Genomic DNA, 12,339 nt, shown 5'->3' on the forward strand with positions numbered 1-12,339 from the left:
GTTGTTCCAGGACATTGTTGCTGGTTCGAATCCCTGGACTTGCCAGTCAAGCTGCATATAAGAGGGTAAGCAGTGAACAACTAAAGTGAAGCATCTATGGGTTGATACTTATTGCTCCCTCCACCTCTCTGTAAAATTATGAAATAAAAATCTTTAAAAATTTTTCTTTTAATTTATTGATTGATTTTAGAGGAAGGGAAAGAGAGAGAAACACTGATTTGTTGTTCCACTTATTTATGCATTCATTAGTTGATTGTTGTATATGCCTTGACCCGGGAATCCCCCCACAAAGCTCTAACCAACTGAGCTAACTGGGCAAAGCAAAAATTCACACATTTTAATTCTAGCATAGTCCGCTGCATGATGAATGAATGATGCAATCTCCTTCCTTGGGAGCCCTTGCTCAGAAAAAGGCAGTTCTTAGCAACAGGCTTGGACGTGCCCGCTCATCAACGGCCTCGGGTGGGAACGAGGGGGTTCTTTGCTTCCCTCGGTGCCCAAATCCCAGAGAGGGGCGAAAGCGGCGCTGGGGCGGGCGGCTGGAACGATCTCTTCTGTCCCCGAAGCGACGCCCCTTGGTGGGAGCGACTGGTCTGGGGCGCAGGCAGCCTCCCCTCGGTAAGACCGCCGCCTTGGGATGCAGGGCCGGGTATTTCCCTCCTTTTCCCAGCGCTCGGCGTTCTAGGCTGCTCCTCCGGAAAAACAGCACTGTGCTTCCCAGGGGTCTGAGCGAGGACTCCGGGCGCCCTGCACGGCCTGGCCCCGGAAGATAGTTATCTGTCGCCGTCGTCCGATGAGCACAGCCGGGCCCGATGCGCACCTTGGAGCCCGATGCGTAGAGCGAGGTCCGATGTGCACCGCGGAGCCCGATGCGTAGAGCGAGGTCCGATGTGCACCCCGGAGCCCGATGCGCAGAGCGAGGCCCAATGCGCACAGCCGGGCCGATGCACACCGCGGGGCCAGATGCGCACAGGCAGCTTCCCCCGCGTTCCCGGCTGCACGCCCAGCTGCCCGGTTCCGCCGCCGGCCGGAAGTGCTCGCAGGTCGAGCACAGGGGCTTCCGGCGGGGCTACTGGGACCCGAATGTCGCCATGGCGGCCTCCTTGGCCGGGAAGAAGATCGTATTCGTCACGGGGAACGCCAAGAAGCTGGAGGAGGTGCTGGGCGGGTGTGGGAGGCCGGCCGGGAGGCGGCTTGGCGGGGGGTGGGGTGGGGTGCGTGTGGCCGGGTCGGCGGGGGAGTGGGCGGAGGCGGGAGCACGTGGGGGGAGGCGCGGGGCGAGGGTGGCGAGTGGGATCCTGGGGATGGGGTGGATCGCAGGGATGGGTCGGACCGGGGCGTATGGGAGGGGTTGGACCGGTGGGAGGGGCCACTGTGGGGTGGCCGGCGACACGGGACTTGTGCGCTCAGAGGTTGTGGGAGCCGATGGAGTGGCGGGGTCCTGAGCACCTGTCACGAAGGTCGCTTACTGAGCAACACCTCCAACCGGGATCCCGACCCCCATCTTTCTGGAGCTGATGCAGACTGCGCTGCTGGCTCCGGGGTGACAGGGGCCCGACAGGGGCAAGAGAATCCCGACTGAGCTGTCCACGTCCCACCACTGTCCGGAACTTACTCTTTAGCCTCTCCAAGCCTCTTTGCGCATCTGTGACATGGGGACGTTGGGAGGAGGAGTGAAGGAAGCAGTGGATCCCAAGTTCCTGGCTACAGGCACTTTGTAGCTGGTTGTGAGGATTCTAGGGTTGATGAAACATCTTCGGATGCAAATAATAAGAGATCCCAGGGAGCTCATTTAAACCGTCTTACTCAAGTGGAAGTACAATGTCACGGTGTCCCACAGGCTCCTGAGGGGCTGTCCTGTCCTCTGTATGATCATCCCTTTTCCTGTTTGAGTCTTTCTGCTTCCCCCTTTCCCAGTGAAGGAGGCAGTGGGACTTTTCTGCCAGTCACTAGCTCTGATTGGCCTTGCGAGTGGTCAAGGGTTTGCCCTTGCTGGGTCAGCCATGGCCAAGCAGGTGGGGAATAAGGATGACCCCCACTAGATATGTCGGAGGCAGACCAGTGGAAGGGGGAGGGGCTGCCGTCGTTAGGGGACTCTTCATTTGTCTACTTCTGTGCCAGGACAGAGTGGCCTTCTCAGGAGCCTGAGCCCTGTGTTGATAAAAAAGGTTTGAGGTCCTGAGGACAGACCAGTCAAGCAGACAGGTAGTGCCACCCTGAACAGAGCCCAAAGCAAGATGGTGGGTGCCAGAGTCCAAGCCCGGCTCCACCTCTAGCTGAAGAGATGGCCGTCCCACATTTAAAAGAAGGGGCTGGCATGGCCAGATGAGGCTCACTGAAGAAGACGGACTCATCGTCCCGTGGTACCCCACTGGTGGACTGATAAACCTTCTAGACCCTTTCTCAGGAAGACATATATATTTTAAAGATTTTATGTATTGATTTTGGAGAGAGGAGCGAGGGAGAGAAAGGGGGGAGAAACAGGAAGCATCAACTCCTCGTTGCTGGTTGCTTTGCGGTTGTTTTTCATATGTGCCTTGACCCGGCAAGCCCAGGGTTTCAAACCCGCGACCTCAGCGTGCCAGGTGGGCGCTTTATCCATTGTGCCACCGTAGGTCAGGCAAGAAAATATTTTTAAATATCAGAAATGAAATACATAGAATTACGAAGGAGATCTATTGAACTACAATTCTCAAAATATTAAAAGCATTTGTGGCCTGACCAGGTGGTGGCGCAGTGGATAGAGCGTCGGACTGGGATGTGGAAGGACCCAGGTTCGAGACCCCGAGGTCGCCAGCTTGAGCGCGGGCTCATCTGGTTTGAGCAAAGAGCTCACCAGCTTGGACCCAAGGTCACTGGCTCCAGCAGGGGGTTACTTGGTCTGCTGAAGGCCCACAGTCAAGGCTCATGTGAGAAAGCAATCAATGAACAACTAAGAAGTCGCAACGCGCAAGGAGAAACTGATGATTGATGCTTCTCATCTCTCTCCGTTCCTGTCTGTCTGTCCCTGTCTATCTGTCTCTGTAAAAAAAAAAAAAAAAGCATTTGTGATGAGTTACGTAGACTTTATTAATGTATTAAAGGATTCAATCTAGTAGTGTATGGATTACCATAATTTTAGTTTTTAAAAAATTTATTGATTTTTTTAATTTTTATTTTTTTACAGAGACAGAGAGAGTCAGAGAGAGGGATAGATAGGGACAGACAGACAGGAACACAGAGAGATGAGAGGCATCAATCATCGGTTTTTCGTTGCGACACCTTAGTTGTTCATTGATTGATTTCTCATATGTGCCTTGACCATGGGCCTTCAGCAGACCGAGTGACCCCTTGCTCGAGCAGCGACCTTGGGTCCAAGCTGGTGAGCTTTTGCTCAAACCAGATGAGCCTGCGCTCAAGCTGGCAACCTCAGGGTCTCCAACCTGGGTCCTCTGCATCCCAGTCCGATGCTCTATCCACTGCGCCACCACCTGCTCAGGCTTATTCATTGATTTGAGAGAGAGAGAAAGAGAGAAAAACATCAATCTGTTTCTATATGTGTCCTGACCAGGGACTGAATCCGCAACCTCTGTGTATCAGGAGGATCCTCTAACCCAGGGGTCCCCAAACTACGGCCCGCGGGCCGCATGCGGCCCCCTGAGGCCATTTATCTGGCCCCCACCGCACTTCCGGAAGGGGCACCTCTTTTATTGGTGGTCAGTGAGAGGAGCATAGTCCCCATTGAAATACTGGTCAGTTTGTTGATTTAAATTTACTTGTTCTTTATTTTAAATATTGTATTTGTTCCCGTTTTGTTTTTTTACTTTAAAATAAGATATGTGCAGTGTGCATAGGGATTTGTTCATAGTTTTTTTTATAGTCCGGCCCTCCAATGGTCTGAGTGACAGTGAACTGGCCCGCTGTGTAAAAAGTTTGGGGACCCCTGCTCTAACCAATCATGCTATCCAGTCAGGACTAATTTTAAAATGAGCGTAAATGATATTTCGAGATATCTGCTATAAGTGTAAGGGGATATGGCAACATCTGTGATTTATTTTTTTGTATTTTTTTTTCTGAAGTTGGAAACGGGGAGGCAGTCAGACAGACTCCCGCATGCGCCCGACCGGGATCCACCCGGCACACCCACCAGGGGGCGATGCTCTGCCCATCTGGGGCATCGCTCTGTCACGACCAGAGCCACTCTAGCACCTGGGGCAGAGGCCAAGGTGCCATCCCCAGCGCCCGGGCCATCTTTGCTCCAATGGAGCCTTGGCTGTGGGAGGGGAAGAGAGAGACAGAGAGGAAGGAGAGGGGGAGGGGTGGAGAAGCAGATGGGCGCCTCTCCTGTGTGCCCTGGCCGGGAATCGAACCCGGGACTTCTGCACGCCAGGCCGACGCTCTACCACTGAGCCAACCGGCCAGGGCCAACATCTGTGATTTTAATAGGTTTAATGGTCACAGGAATCACCAATGCCACCTTGATTTTCTATATTCACAATTGAAGGAGATTCTAAATTTCAGAGAATAAGGAGGTTTGTTTTTTTTTTTTTTGCTTTTTGTCGTTTTGTTTTGAGGGAGAGATGAGCAGCATCAGCTCATAGTTGCGTCACATTAGTTGTCCACCGATTGCTGCTCATATGTGCCTTGACCCAGTGGGGCTGCAGCTGAGCCAGTGACCCCTTGCTCAAGCCATTGATCTTGGTACCATGTTGATGATTCCACACTGAAGCGCGTGAGCCCATGCTCACGCTGGCGGCCCTCGCAGTTTCAAACCTGGAGCCTCAGCGTCCCAGGTTGACGCTCTTATCCACTGCACCACCATCGGTCAGGCAATAAAGAGATTATTTTTAACCAATGTCACCACAGTAAATTTAATTTAAAAATCAATTAATTTTTAAAAATGGTAGTCCCCCCCCCCCTCCAAGTTCCGAGGTGTCCTGGATTCTGGGTAATGGCTGATAGAGAATTCCTAGGAAAATGGGTGGGGTTCCCGGAGCATTGGGGGGGGGTGTTCTGGATGGGTGGTTAGCAGGAACCGAGACCGGAAGTCGGAGAATGAGGACAGGAGGGAGCTGACCTGTGGGAGTGGTCCCCCGAAGGCTGGGGGGAGGCTCATGGGCCCGACTTGGTAAGCTTGAGGGGACTGGCCGGACAGTTTGTGACCCGATGAGAAGGGTGGTTGACAGCTTGTGTAGTAAGAGGGAAGTCATTAACAAATGGTGATACAATGTTCTTTTCGTTTCGGAACAGGTCATTCAGATTTTAGGAGACAAGTTTCCATGTACTTTGGTGGCACAGAAAATTGATCGTAAGTCTGTTTCGTTTTATCTTTAAAAGACGGTTTGATTTCTCTGCCGGTGACCTGACTGTGTGTCTTTTCCACCCCGAAAGTGCCCGAGTACCAGGGGGAGCCCGACGAGATCTCCGTACAGAAGTGTCGGGAGGCAGCTCGCCAGGTGCCTGCTCCGCGTGGGTGCTCTGCTCCCTGCTCTTGTCCTGGGGGCTCCTGGGGCCTGTGCCCTCTGGGGAGGGGTGGAGGACCATCGGGTGGGCAGCATTTGTTAGGACCTCAGGGGCCTGCCCAGGCCGAGCTGTCCTGTGGTCAGTTCGTGTTGGCCCTGGAGTGTGTGCCTTTCTCAGCCTTGACTGCACGGTGTCTCCCCAGACCGTCACACGCACACAGACTTCTCTCTCCCCGATTCTCCGATGCGTACGTGCCAGCCCCTACCGTCTGCCCACACACATTCTCTCCTGTTCTCACCTGTCTCTGCGGAACCGCGAGAGAGCGCTTCCTGAGGGATCAGGCTGCCGGAGTAGGAAGGAACCCCATCTTTTCTGCTGTGTGCCTGGAGCGGGCTGTACACCCTACCAAGGCTCCGGTGTCCCTGTCTCTAAAATGGGTATCAGAGATTAGCCGAGGGCTAATCCCGGTAGCAGATGGACCTCTATCTGCTGCTGCTGCTGCTGATCCCAGCCGGCTGTGGGCCCGGTCGTCACAGGGAGTCCAGGGTGGCAGCAGGGGGCGCCGCTGCGGCAGGTCTCAGGGCTGCGTTTCCGTCTGCTGCAGGTGCAGGGACCTGTGCTGGTGGAGGACACCTGCCTCTGCTTCAACGCCCTCGGGGGCCTGCCCGGCCCTTACATGTGAGTACGCCCCCGCCCCCTGGCAGGGCCGTGCCCACCGAGCCACCCGAACTTGGAAATGATTGGTTATACCCGATACCGCGGTCCACTCACTGCCTTGGCATCGATACCAATATTTCAGGTTGTCCTGAGGAAGGATTAGGGGTGGGGGTGGGGGGGGGGCATGCCTTTCTTTTGTAAAGTGTGGGAATGTCACTGAGTAAACGGAGATGGGCAAGGGGAATCCTCCCTGCAGAAGGGGTCCGTTCATGGGCCGATCGGTTTCGGGAAAGAGAAAATAAGGACGTCAGGATCTGAAAATGGATTTCCTTAAAAGCACCCAGCGCCCTGGTATCTCTATAAGGGTACACATAGCCCCTCTCTGGGGCTGGAGGGCACAGGCCTAGCAGAGCTGTCACCGGGTCTTGGACGTGTATATCTTGAACATTCGGATTGCCAAAGTGTTTGCCAAGGGCGTAGCACCCCTACAGGCTTGCAGCAGGCCTTGCTCGCATCTTGCAATGTGGGAGTGCGAAATGTCACGTGCAGTTTGAGTTTGCTTCTCCCTGATTACCAGCCGGGTGGAGCCCTTCAGTGAATCAGCGATGCTCTTCTGCATGGTCTCTTTGCCTCCATTTCCTTCTTCCTGTTGGGGGATTTCTCTTTGTCTTGAGTTGAGACAGTCTTGGTCATGTCAGCCCCTTCGCTGTCCTGGGGCTCTAGTCCCCCAGCGGGGGAGGGGGCGCAACCCAGAGGAGAAGGCGGTCAGAAGACCCTTCCTCTGGCGTCTGACTCGCCTTTGCCTTGCAGAAAATGGTTCCTGGAGAAGCTGAAGCCCGAAGGTACTCTCCCCTTTATTCCCCCTGTAGGTCTGTCGGGAATCGAGAGTCCGGAGGGGGTGGGGGAGGGAGGGAGGGAGGGAGGGAGGAAGGGAGGGAGGGAGGAAGGGAGGGCGGGCCCCAAACCCAGTGGGGAATCCCAGGTTCCAGCCCCACCCTAGAGCTCTGTTCACCTCCGTCTCCCCATCCGTAACCGGAGGCTCACACGTTCCCTGCACACCTGGCTGCCAGGGGGCGCTGAGACCTGGGAGGGGTGGATGGGGAGGGGGTGGAGGGGGCTGTGAATTTGAGGGGTGGAGGGACTGCAGTTGATTTTGGCTGAGACCGCCGGCTTGGCCTGGGGTTCGCGGTCTTCCCCGCCCGGGCCCCAACCATGCACACCCTGTCACCGACAGCAGGCCAAAACGGTCCCTCTTTAGTGCTTCTAAAATCACTTTGTATCACTGAGCATTTAAACGTGTACAGTAGTAGAACAGAATAACGAACCCCACGTCCCCATGACCCAGCTTCCAGGGTGATCAGCACGAAGCCTATCTGATGACATGTACAAACCCCCCGTTTGGCGGGTGCCTCCCAATCCCGGGCCTGGCGCGGGGGCCGCTGGGGGCGTGGGGGCCGCTGGGGGGCGTGGGGGCCGGCAAGCACAGCCTGCGCTGAGCCCTCGGTGCACCTGCCCTCCCCGCAGGTCTCTACCAGCTCCTGGCCGGGTTCGAGGACAAGTCGGCTTACGCGCTCTGCACATTCGCCTTCAGCTCCGGGGACGCCAGGGAGCCCGTGCGCCTGTTCAGAGGCCGAACCTCGGTGGGTGCCCATGCTGGTTCCTCCGCGTGCCGCCAGGGGGCGCTGCGACTCCAGCCTGGGGTCCAGGGCGTTAGTTATGCAGGGAGGGTTTCCGGCCAGAGCTGGTTCCCTCTTTAGGGCCGGACGGTGCCTTCCAGCACTCACTCTTTTCTTTCTTCCCGCCTGCTCAGGATACTATCCAGAGCCCCACTGTAGCCCACAAAGCCCTAACCCAGAGACTGCACCGGGGGCTGACCACACGGGTGTCATGTTGCCCTACCTGGTTAGATGTGTGTGTGTGTGCGCGTGGTAAAAAAAACCATAAAAATTACCAGTATCATTACATTTTTTAAAAAAATCTATTGATTTTAGAGAAATTCACATGGATCTTGTTGGTCCACTTACTTATGCATTCGTTGGTTGATTCTTGTACTGGCCCCCTGATGGATGAGCGAACCCACAATGTGGCCGTATTGGGGTGACGCTCTAACCAGCTGGGCTACCCGGCCAGGGTCATCGGTTTTCAAGGCTGCATAAGCCTTTGTACACATACACCACATTTTCTTTATCCATTTATCAGTCGGTGGACGTTGATTGCCTCCGCATTTTGACCACTGTGAATAATGCTGCTGTGAGTGTGGGAATGTCCTCTCAAAGGATCAGAGGTGTGAACAGCCCCCGCTCCCCTCGGCGCTGCTGACAGGGCCCGGTCCCTGCCGTCCCCACCGTTCCCTACCGTCTCCTCAGCCCTGGTGGCTTCCCAGCCCCCACGTGACTCGAGGCAGCCCTGTTCCTTCACCCTCTGTTCTCACCTGAGCTCTCTGAACCCGATCACACCGTCCCTTGAGCAACACATCTGCCACGCCCTCCCCTGTCTCTGGGCCTTGGCCTCAGCGTCGTACCCTGCGCTGGCTGGCGCTGACATGTTCTCGCTCCGGCCCCAGGGCCTTCCCACATCACTACATCCTGGAGCCCCAGTTCCTTGTTTGTTCCCTGGAAGGTACTTTGCATTTGGTAATTTGTTGACTGGTTTGATGCCTGCTTTTGTTTAGGCTCCGTTCTGTGGGGGGCAAGGGGAAGCCCGCTGTAATCCCAGTGCTGACAGCACTACGTCCCTGTCCCACTGCAGGTGCTCAGAAAACGTGTGTGCTATGTGGGTGTCGTTCAGAGTAGTTCAGTGACTGGCCCCGGCCACACAGCTCCCTACGAGCAGAAGCCGACTTTGCCTTCGGTCGGAATAACCAGGCGCGGATGTGGTTGATCCCCACCTTCTGCCACCTCTCTTCTATTTTTCAAGTTAGGTTTTTTTTTGTTTGTTAGTTTTTGTGTTTGTTTGTTTTTTGTATTTTTCCAAGAAGCGGGGAGGCAGTCAGACAGACTCCTGCATGCGCCCAACCGGGATCCACCCGGCATGCCCACCAGGGAGCGATGCTCTGCCCATCTGGGGCGTCACTCTGTTGAGACCAGAGCCACTCTAGCGCCTGAGGCAGAGGCCACAGAGCCATCCTCAGTGACCGGGCCAACTTTGCTCCAATGGAACCTTGGCTGCGGGAGGGGAAGAGAGAGACAGAGAGGAAGGAGAGGGGGAGGGGTGGAGAAGCAGATGGGCGCTTCTCCTGTGTGCCCTGGCTGGGAATCGAACCCTGGACTTACACACTCCCAGCCCACACTCTACTGCTGAGCCAACCGGCCAGGGCTGTTCATAAGTTTTTTTTACTGCTTTCATGGCAACACGACATTGCATGACACTGGACTACAGTTGGTTCTCTTTGTAACGTGTTCCTGTTGGAATTCACCTGTTACAGCTCGTCTTTATTGAGCTCGTTTGTATATTGAACATTGTGCTGAGTAATTTCTGTGATGTTATTTCACTGAATTGTGAGAGGCTCCCTTGCATTTTGAGGAATGCCGTCATAGGAGCAGGCGTAGAGCTTGTCCGCAAAGTTTGGGGCCCTTAACTTCCTATTAGTAGGGAATGTTTTCTGTCAGTTTTTCGCAGTTGACCCTTACTCAGGAGGTTGCAGTTTGTCACAGCTGTAGGGGGCAGGGGAGCTGCAGGGATATCAGACACACGGCCCCTCCCTGTATGTGAGGGGGGAGCTCCCCGCTGTGCATTTCAGACGTGTGTGCAGCCAACGTTTGCAGACACCACGGGCCCCTTGAAACCGTGTTTTCAGTGACTAGGGTTTAACCCCATCAACACACTGAGCTCAGACTGGCCACTGCTTCCGTCCCAGTGTGTGTCCCACACCCCCAGCGACACACCTGCCCCTGTTCCTCCGGCAGGGTCGGATCGTGGCGCCCCGAGGCAGCCGGGACTTCGGCTGGGACCCCTGCTTTCAGCCGGACGGATGCGAGCAGACGTAAGGAGCCCGGCTTCTTCTCGGGGTCAGGCTAGTCGTGGCCATCAGGTCAGCGCCTGGCCCCGGTGCGCAGGCCCGCGGACGTGGGTGGACGCAGGCTCCGAGGGTGCTGTTCCGGCTGCGGGCAGCTCTGCTGGGGTGGACGCCAGGAATCCGGGCGGCCCGGTCCAGGGTCTGCAGGCGGGGAGGCAGCCAGGCGCAGCCGGGAGACCTGGGTTTGAGCTCCAGCTCCGCAGAGCAGCTGCGCGGCTTCGGTGTGGCTTCCCCTCGCTGACCTTGGCTTGTCTTCTGTACCCCTGACGGATTTGTGGGGGGGTCTTCTGACTCTCCCCACCTAGTTTGGGAAACTGTGAGCACTGGTAGCTCCTGATGGACATGGAACCCCCGCTACGCTGAGTCTTCCCAGTATTTACTACTGATTCCCCTGTTTACGTGGGACACGCTGGCCCTTACGGGAGTCAGGTTTTCTGGGCTGGACAGGCCCTTCGGGAGTCCGAGGCCTCACGATAGCCAGACAGGGCTGAGGGCAGCTCGAAGGAGCACTGCCCAGGAACGCTCTCTGGGGACAGATGTTCTACAGCTGTGCTGTCCAATCCAGCAGCAGCCAGGCACCAGTGGCCGTGGAGTGTCTGTGGTTAGGGTGACCGGGAAACTGAGAGTCTTTTTATTCGGCTGTCAGTGATTTAAATGTAAGTGGCCCCACACTGGCCAGCGCAGGTCTGAAGCCCACCACTGGGGAGTGGGAGACTCCGCCTGCTCACCGGGGCCCTGGCCCGGAGGCCCGGCTGGCTGGCTGGCTGTCCCCCCGCTGCCCCCCGCGGTGTCCAGGAGCAGACTGCTGTGTTTGCTCTGTCAGGCTCCGCTGCCTCCTGTCAACAGATGACAAAGCTGGTCAAACACGCAGCCCGTCCCTGTCCCCAGCGTCCCTTCATGGCTCCTGGACACACTGGAGCGGGTGTATAAAGTCCTGCCACACGCACTCATGTGGGTTTCCTCCGATGGGGTCATTTAAAACGTTACCATTTTTGAGAAATGAACCGGCCGCCAGGAGCTGGTGACCCCACTACCCTTTTCTTGGGGACTCGCGCTTTGGGCTCTGGAATGGGGTTGGGGGGTAGGGGAAGTACACCCCCCCGATTTGGGCTCCCTCCTCGCTGAGCTGCTGCTGTCGCCCCTCAGGTTTGCGGAGATGCCCAAAGCCGAGAAGAACGCCATCTCCCATCGCTTCCGGGCCCTGCGTGAGCTGCAGGAGTACTTTGGCGGCCGGACTTGTTCTGGGGCCTGCGAGGAGCATGCTCACCGGGGATCTGGGGAGGGCTAGCCTGAACCCGCCCCCCCCGCCAGGGACACCCCCCCCAGGGAGGCACCCCCCCAATGCGTCCTTCAGAGTTACCACTTCCTGGGGGTGTTGAGACTTGACAACCTCACCAGACCAGCCTCACCAGTCCGAGGAGCAGGTGGCTGTTTGGAAGACTTTGGGCAAGGGACACCATTCTCTTGCTCTCGGGGATTCACTGGTCTCTCCTACAGCCTCCAGGCCTGGGGTCCCGAAGGGGCCTCAGGTGTTAGACTGACCTTGGCAGGATTGAGGAAGAACCACACCCAGTCTTAGTGTTTTTCAAATGTGGCAAATAAACATTGTGGAAGGCACCGGATGGATCTGCTTTGAAACCCGCCCCGGGCAGGTGTCTGTTTCTTGAGTCCCCTTTGGCAGAGGCAGGAACCCTCTCAGGATGGGGGTGAGGGGTGGGGGGTGCTGGTGGGACAAGGCCAGCGCTGTACCGCATGCCCTTGCTAGCTGGAGTGTTCCATTTCCCCTCATGTGTCAAGTCTCGGACGCAGGGCTGACCTTTTCCATGCCAGATCCGTGCTGCCTGCCCACCCACCGAAGGATGTCACTGCCCAGCTGGTCCCCACGGTGTCCGCTGGGTTGGGGACGGACCACGTGGGACATCTAGTGCCTTTGCTTCGTGGGGTTGTACATCGGAGCAGCTCAAATGTTGGCTTGCGATTATGATGTCAAGTTCACTTTTCCGGCAGAAGCAAGGATAGAGTCCTCGACCCCAGCTGGGTTGACATGCTGTATTCAGCCAGGGTCAGCTGCCCCGGACCCTCACTGTACCCTGGTGGAGCCATTCTCTGGGAGGGGCTCTGCGGGCCTGGGAGGGGCTCTGGGGGCCTGGGAGGGGCTCTGGGAGGGGCTCTGGGGGCTCTGGGAGGGGCTTTGGGAGGGGCTCTGGGGGCCTGGGAGGGGCTTT

At 56.6% G+C, this 12,339-nt stretch overlaps 1 protein-coding gene across 3 annotated transcripts; it reads left to right on the plus strand.

Moving 5' to 3' along the window:
• The first annotated feature begins 188 nt into the window (after positions 1-188).
• ITPA (inosine triphosphatase) lies at positions 189-11,736 on the plus strand. Of its 3 annotated transcripts, XM_066384297.1 has the most exons (9): positions 189-1,157; positions 5,230-5,287; positions 5,371-5,435; positions 6,047-6,120; positions 6,910-6,941; positions 7,624-7,739; positions 9,622-9,668; positions 10,005-10,081; positions 11,261-11,736. In XM_066384297.1, exons 1-9 carry the CDS (start codon positions 870-872, stop codon positions 11,491-11,493), a joined length of 990 nt encoding a protein of 329 aa, XP_066240394.1. In that variant the 5' UTR covers positions 189-869; the 3' UTR covers positions 11,494-11,736. The 3 variants fall into 3 exon arrangements, with proteins under 3 accessions (XP_066240394.1, XP_066240392.1, XP_066240393.1); XM_066384295.1 differs by lacking the exon at positions 9,622-9,668 and having other exon boundaries at positions 1,007-1,157; XM_066384296.1 differs by lacking the exon at positions 9,622-9,668 and having other exon boundaries at positions 1,007-1,157; positions 5,371-5,448; positions 11,261-11,457.
• The last annotated feature ends 603 nt before the right edge of the window (positions 11,737-12,339 follow it).

The sequence above is a fragment of the Saccopteryx leptura genome, chromosome 5, assembly GCF_036850995.1.
Source record: "Saccopteryx leptura isolate mSacLep1 chromosome 5, mSacLep1_pri_phased_curated, whole genome shotgun sequence".
NCBI lineage: Eukaryota > Metazoa > Chordata > Mammalia > Chiroptera > Emballonuridae > Saccopteryx > Saccopteryx leptura.

What these genes read in the sequence shown, in the direction of transcription:
- ITPA (XM_066384297.1), top strand. Translation starts at nt 870, where the DNA reads ATGCGTAGAGCGAGGTCCGATGTGCACCCCGGAGCCCGATGCGCAGAG. An exon ending in ACGCCAAGAAGCTGGAGGAG is followed by an intron (nt 1,158 to 5,229) that starts GTGCTGGGCGGG and finishes GTTTCGGAACAG; the next exon opens with GTCATTCAGATTTTAGGAGA. An exon ending in GTCGGGAGGCAGCTCGCCAG is followed by an intron (nt 5,436 to 6,046) that starts GTGCCTGCTCCG and finishes CGTCTGCTGCAG; the next exon opens with GTGCAGGGACCTGTGCTGGT.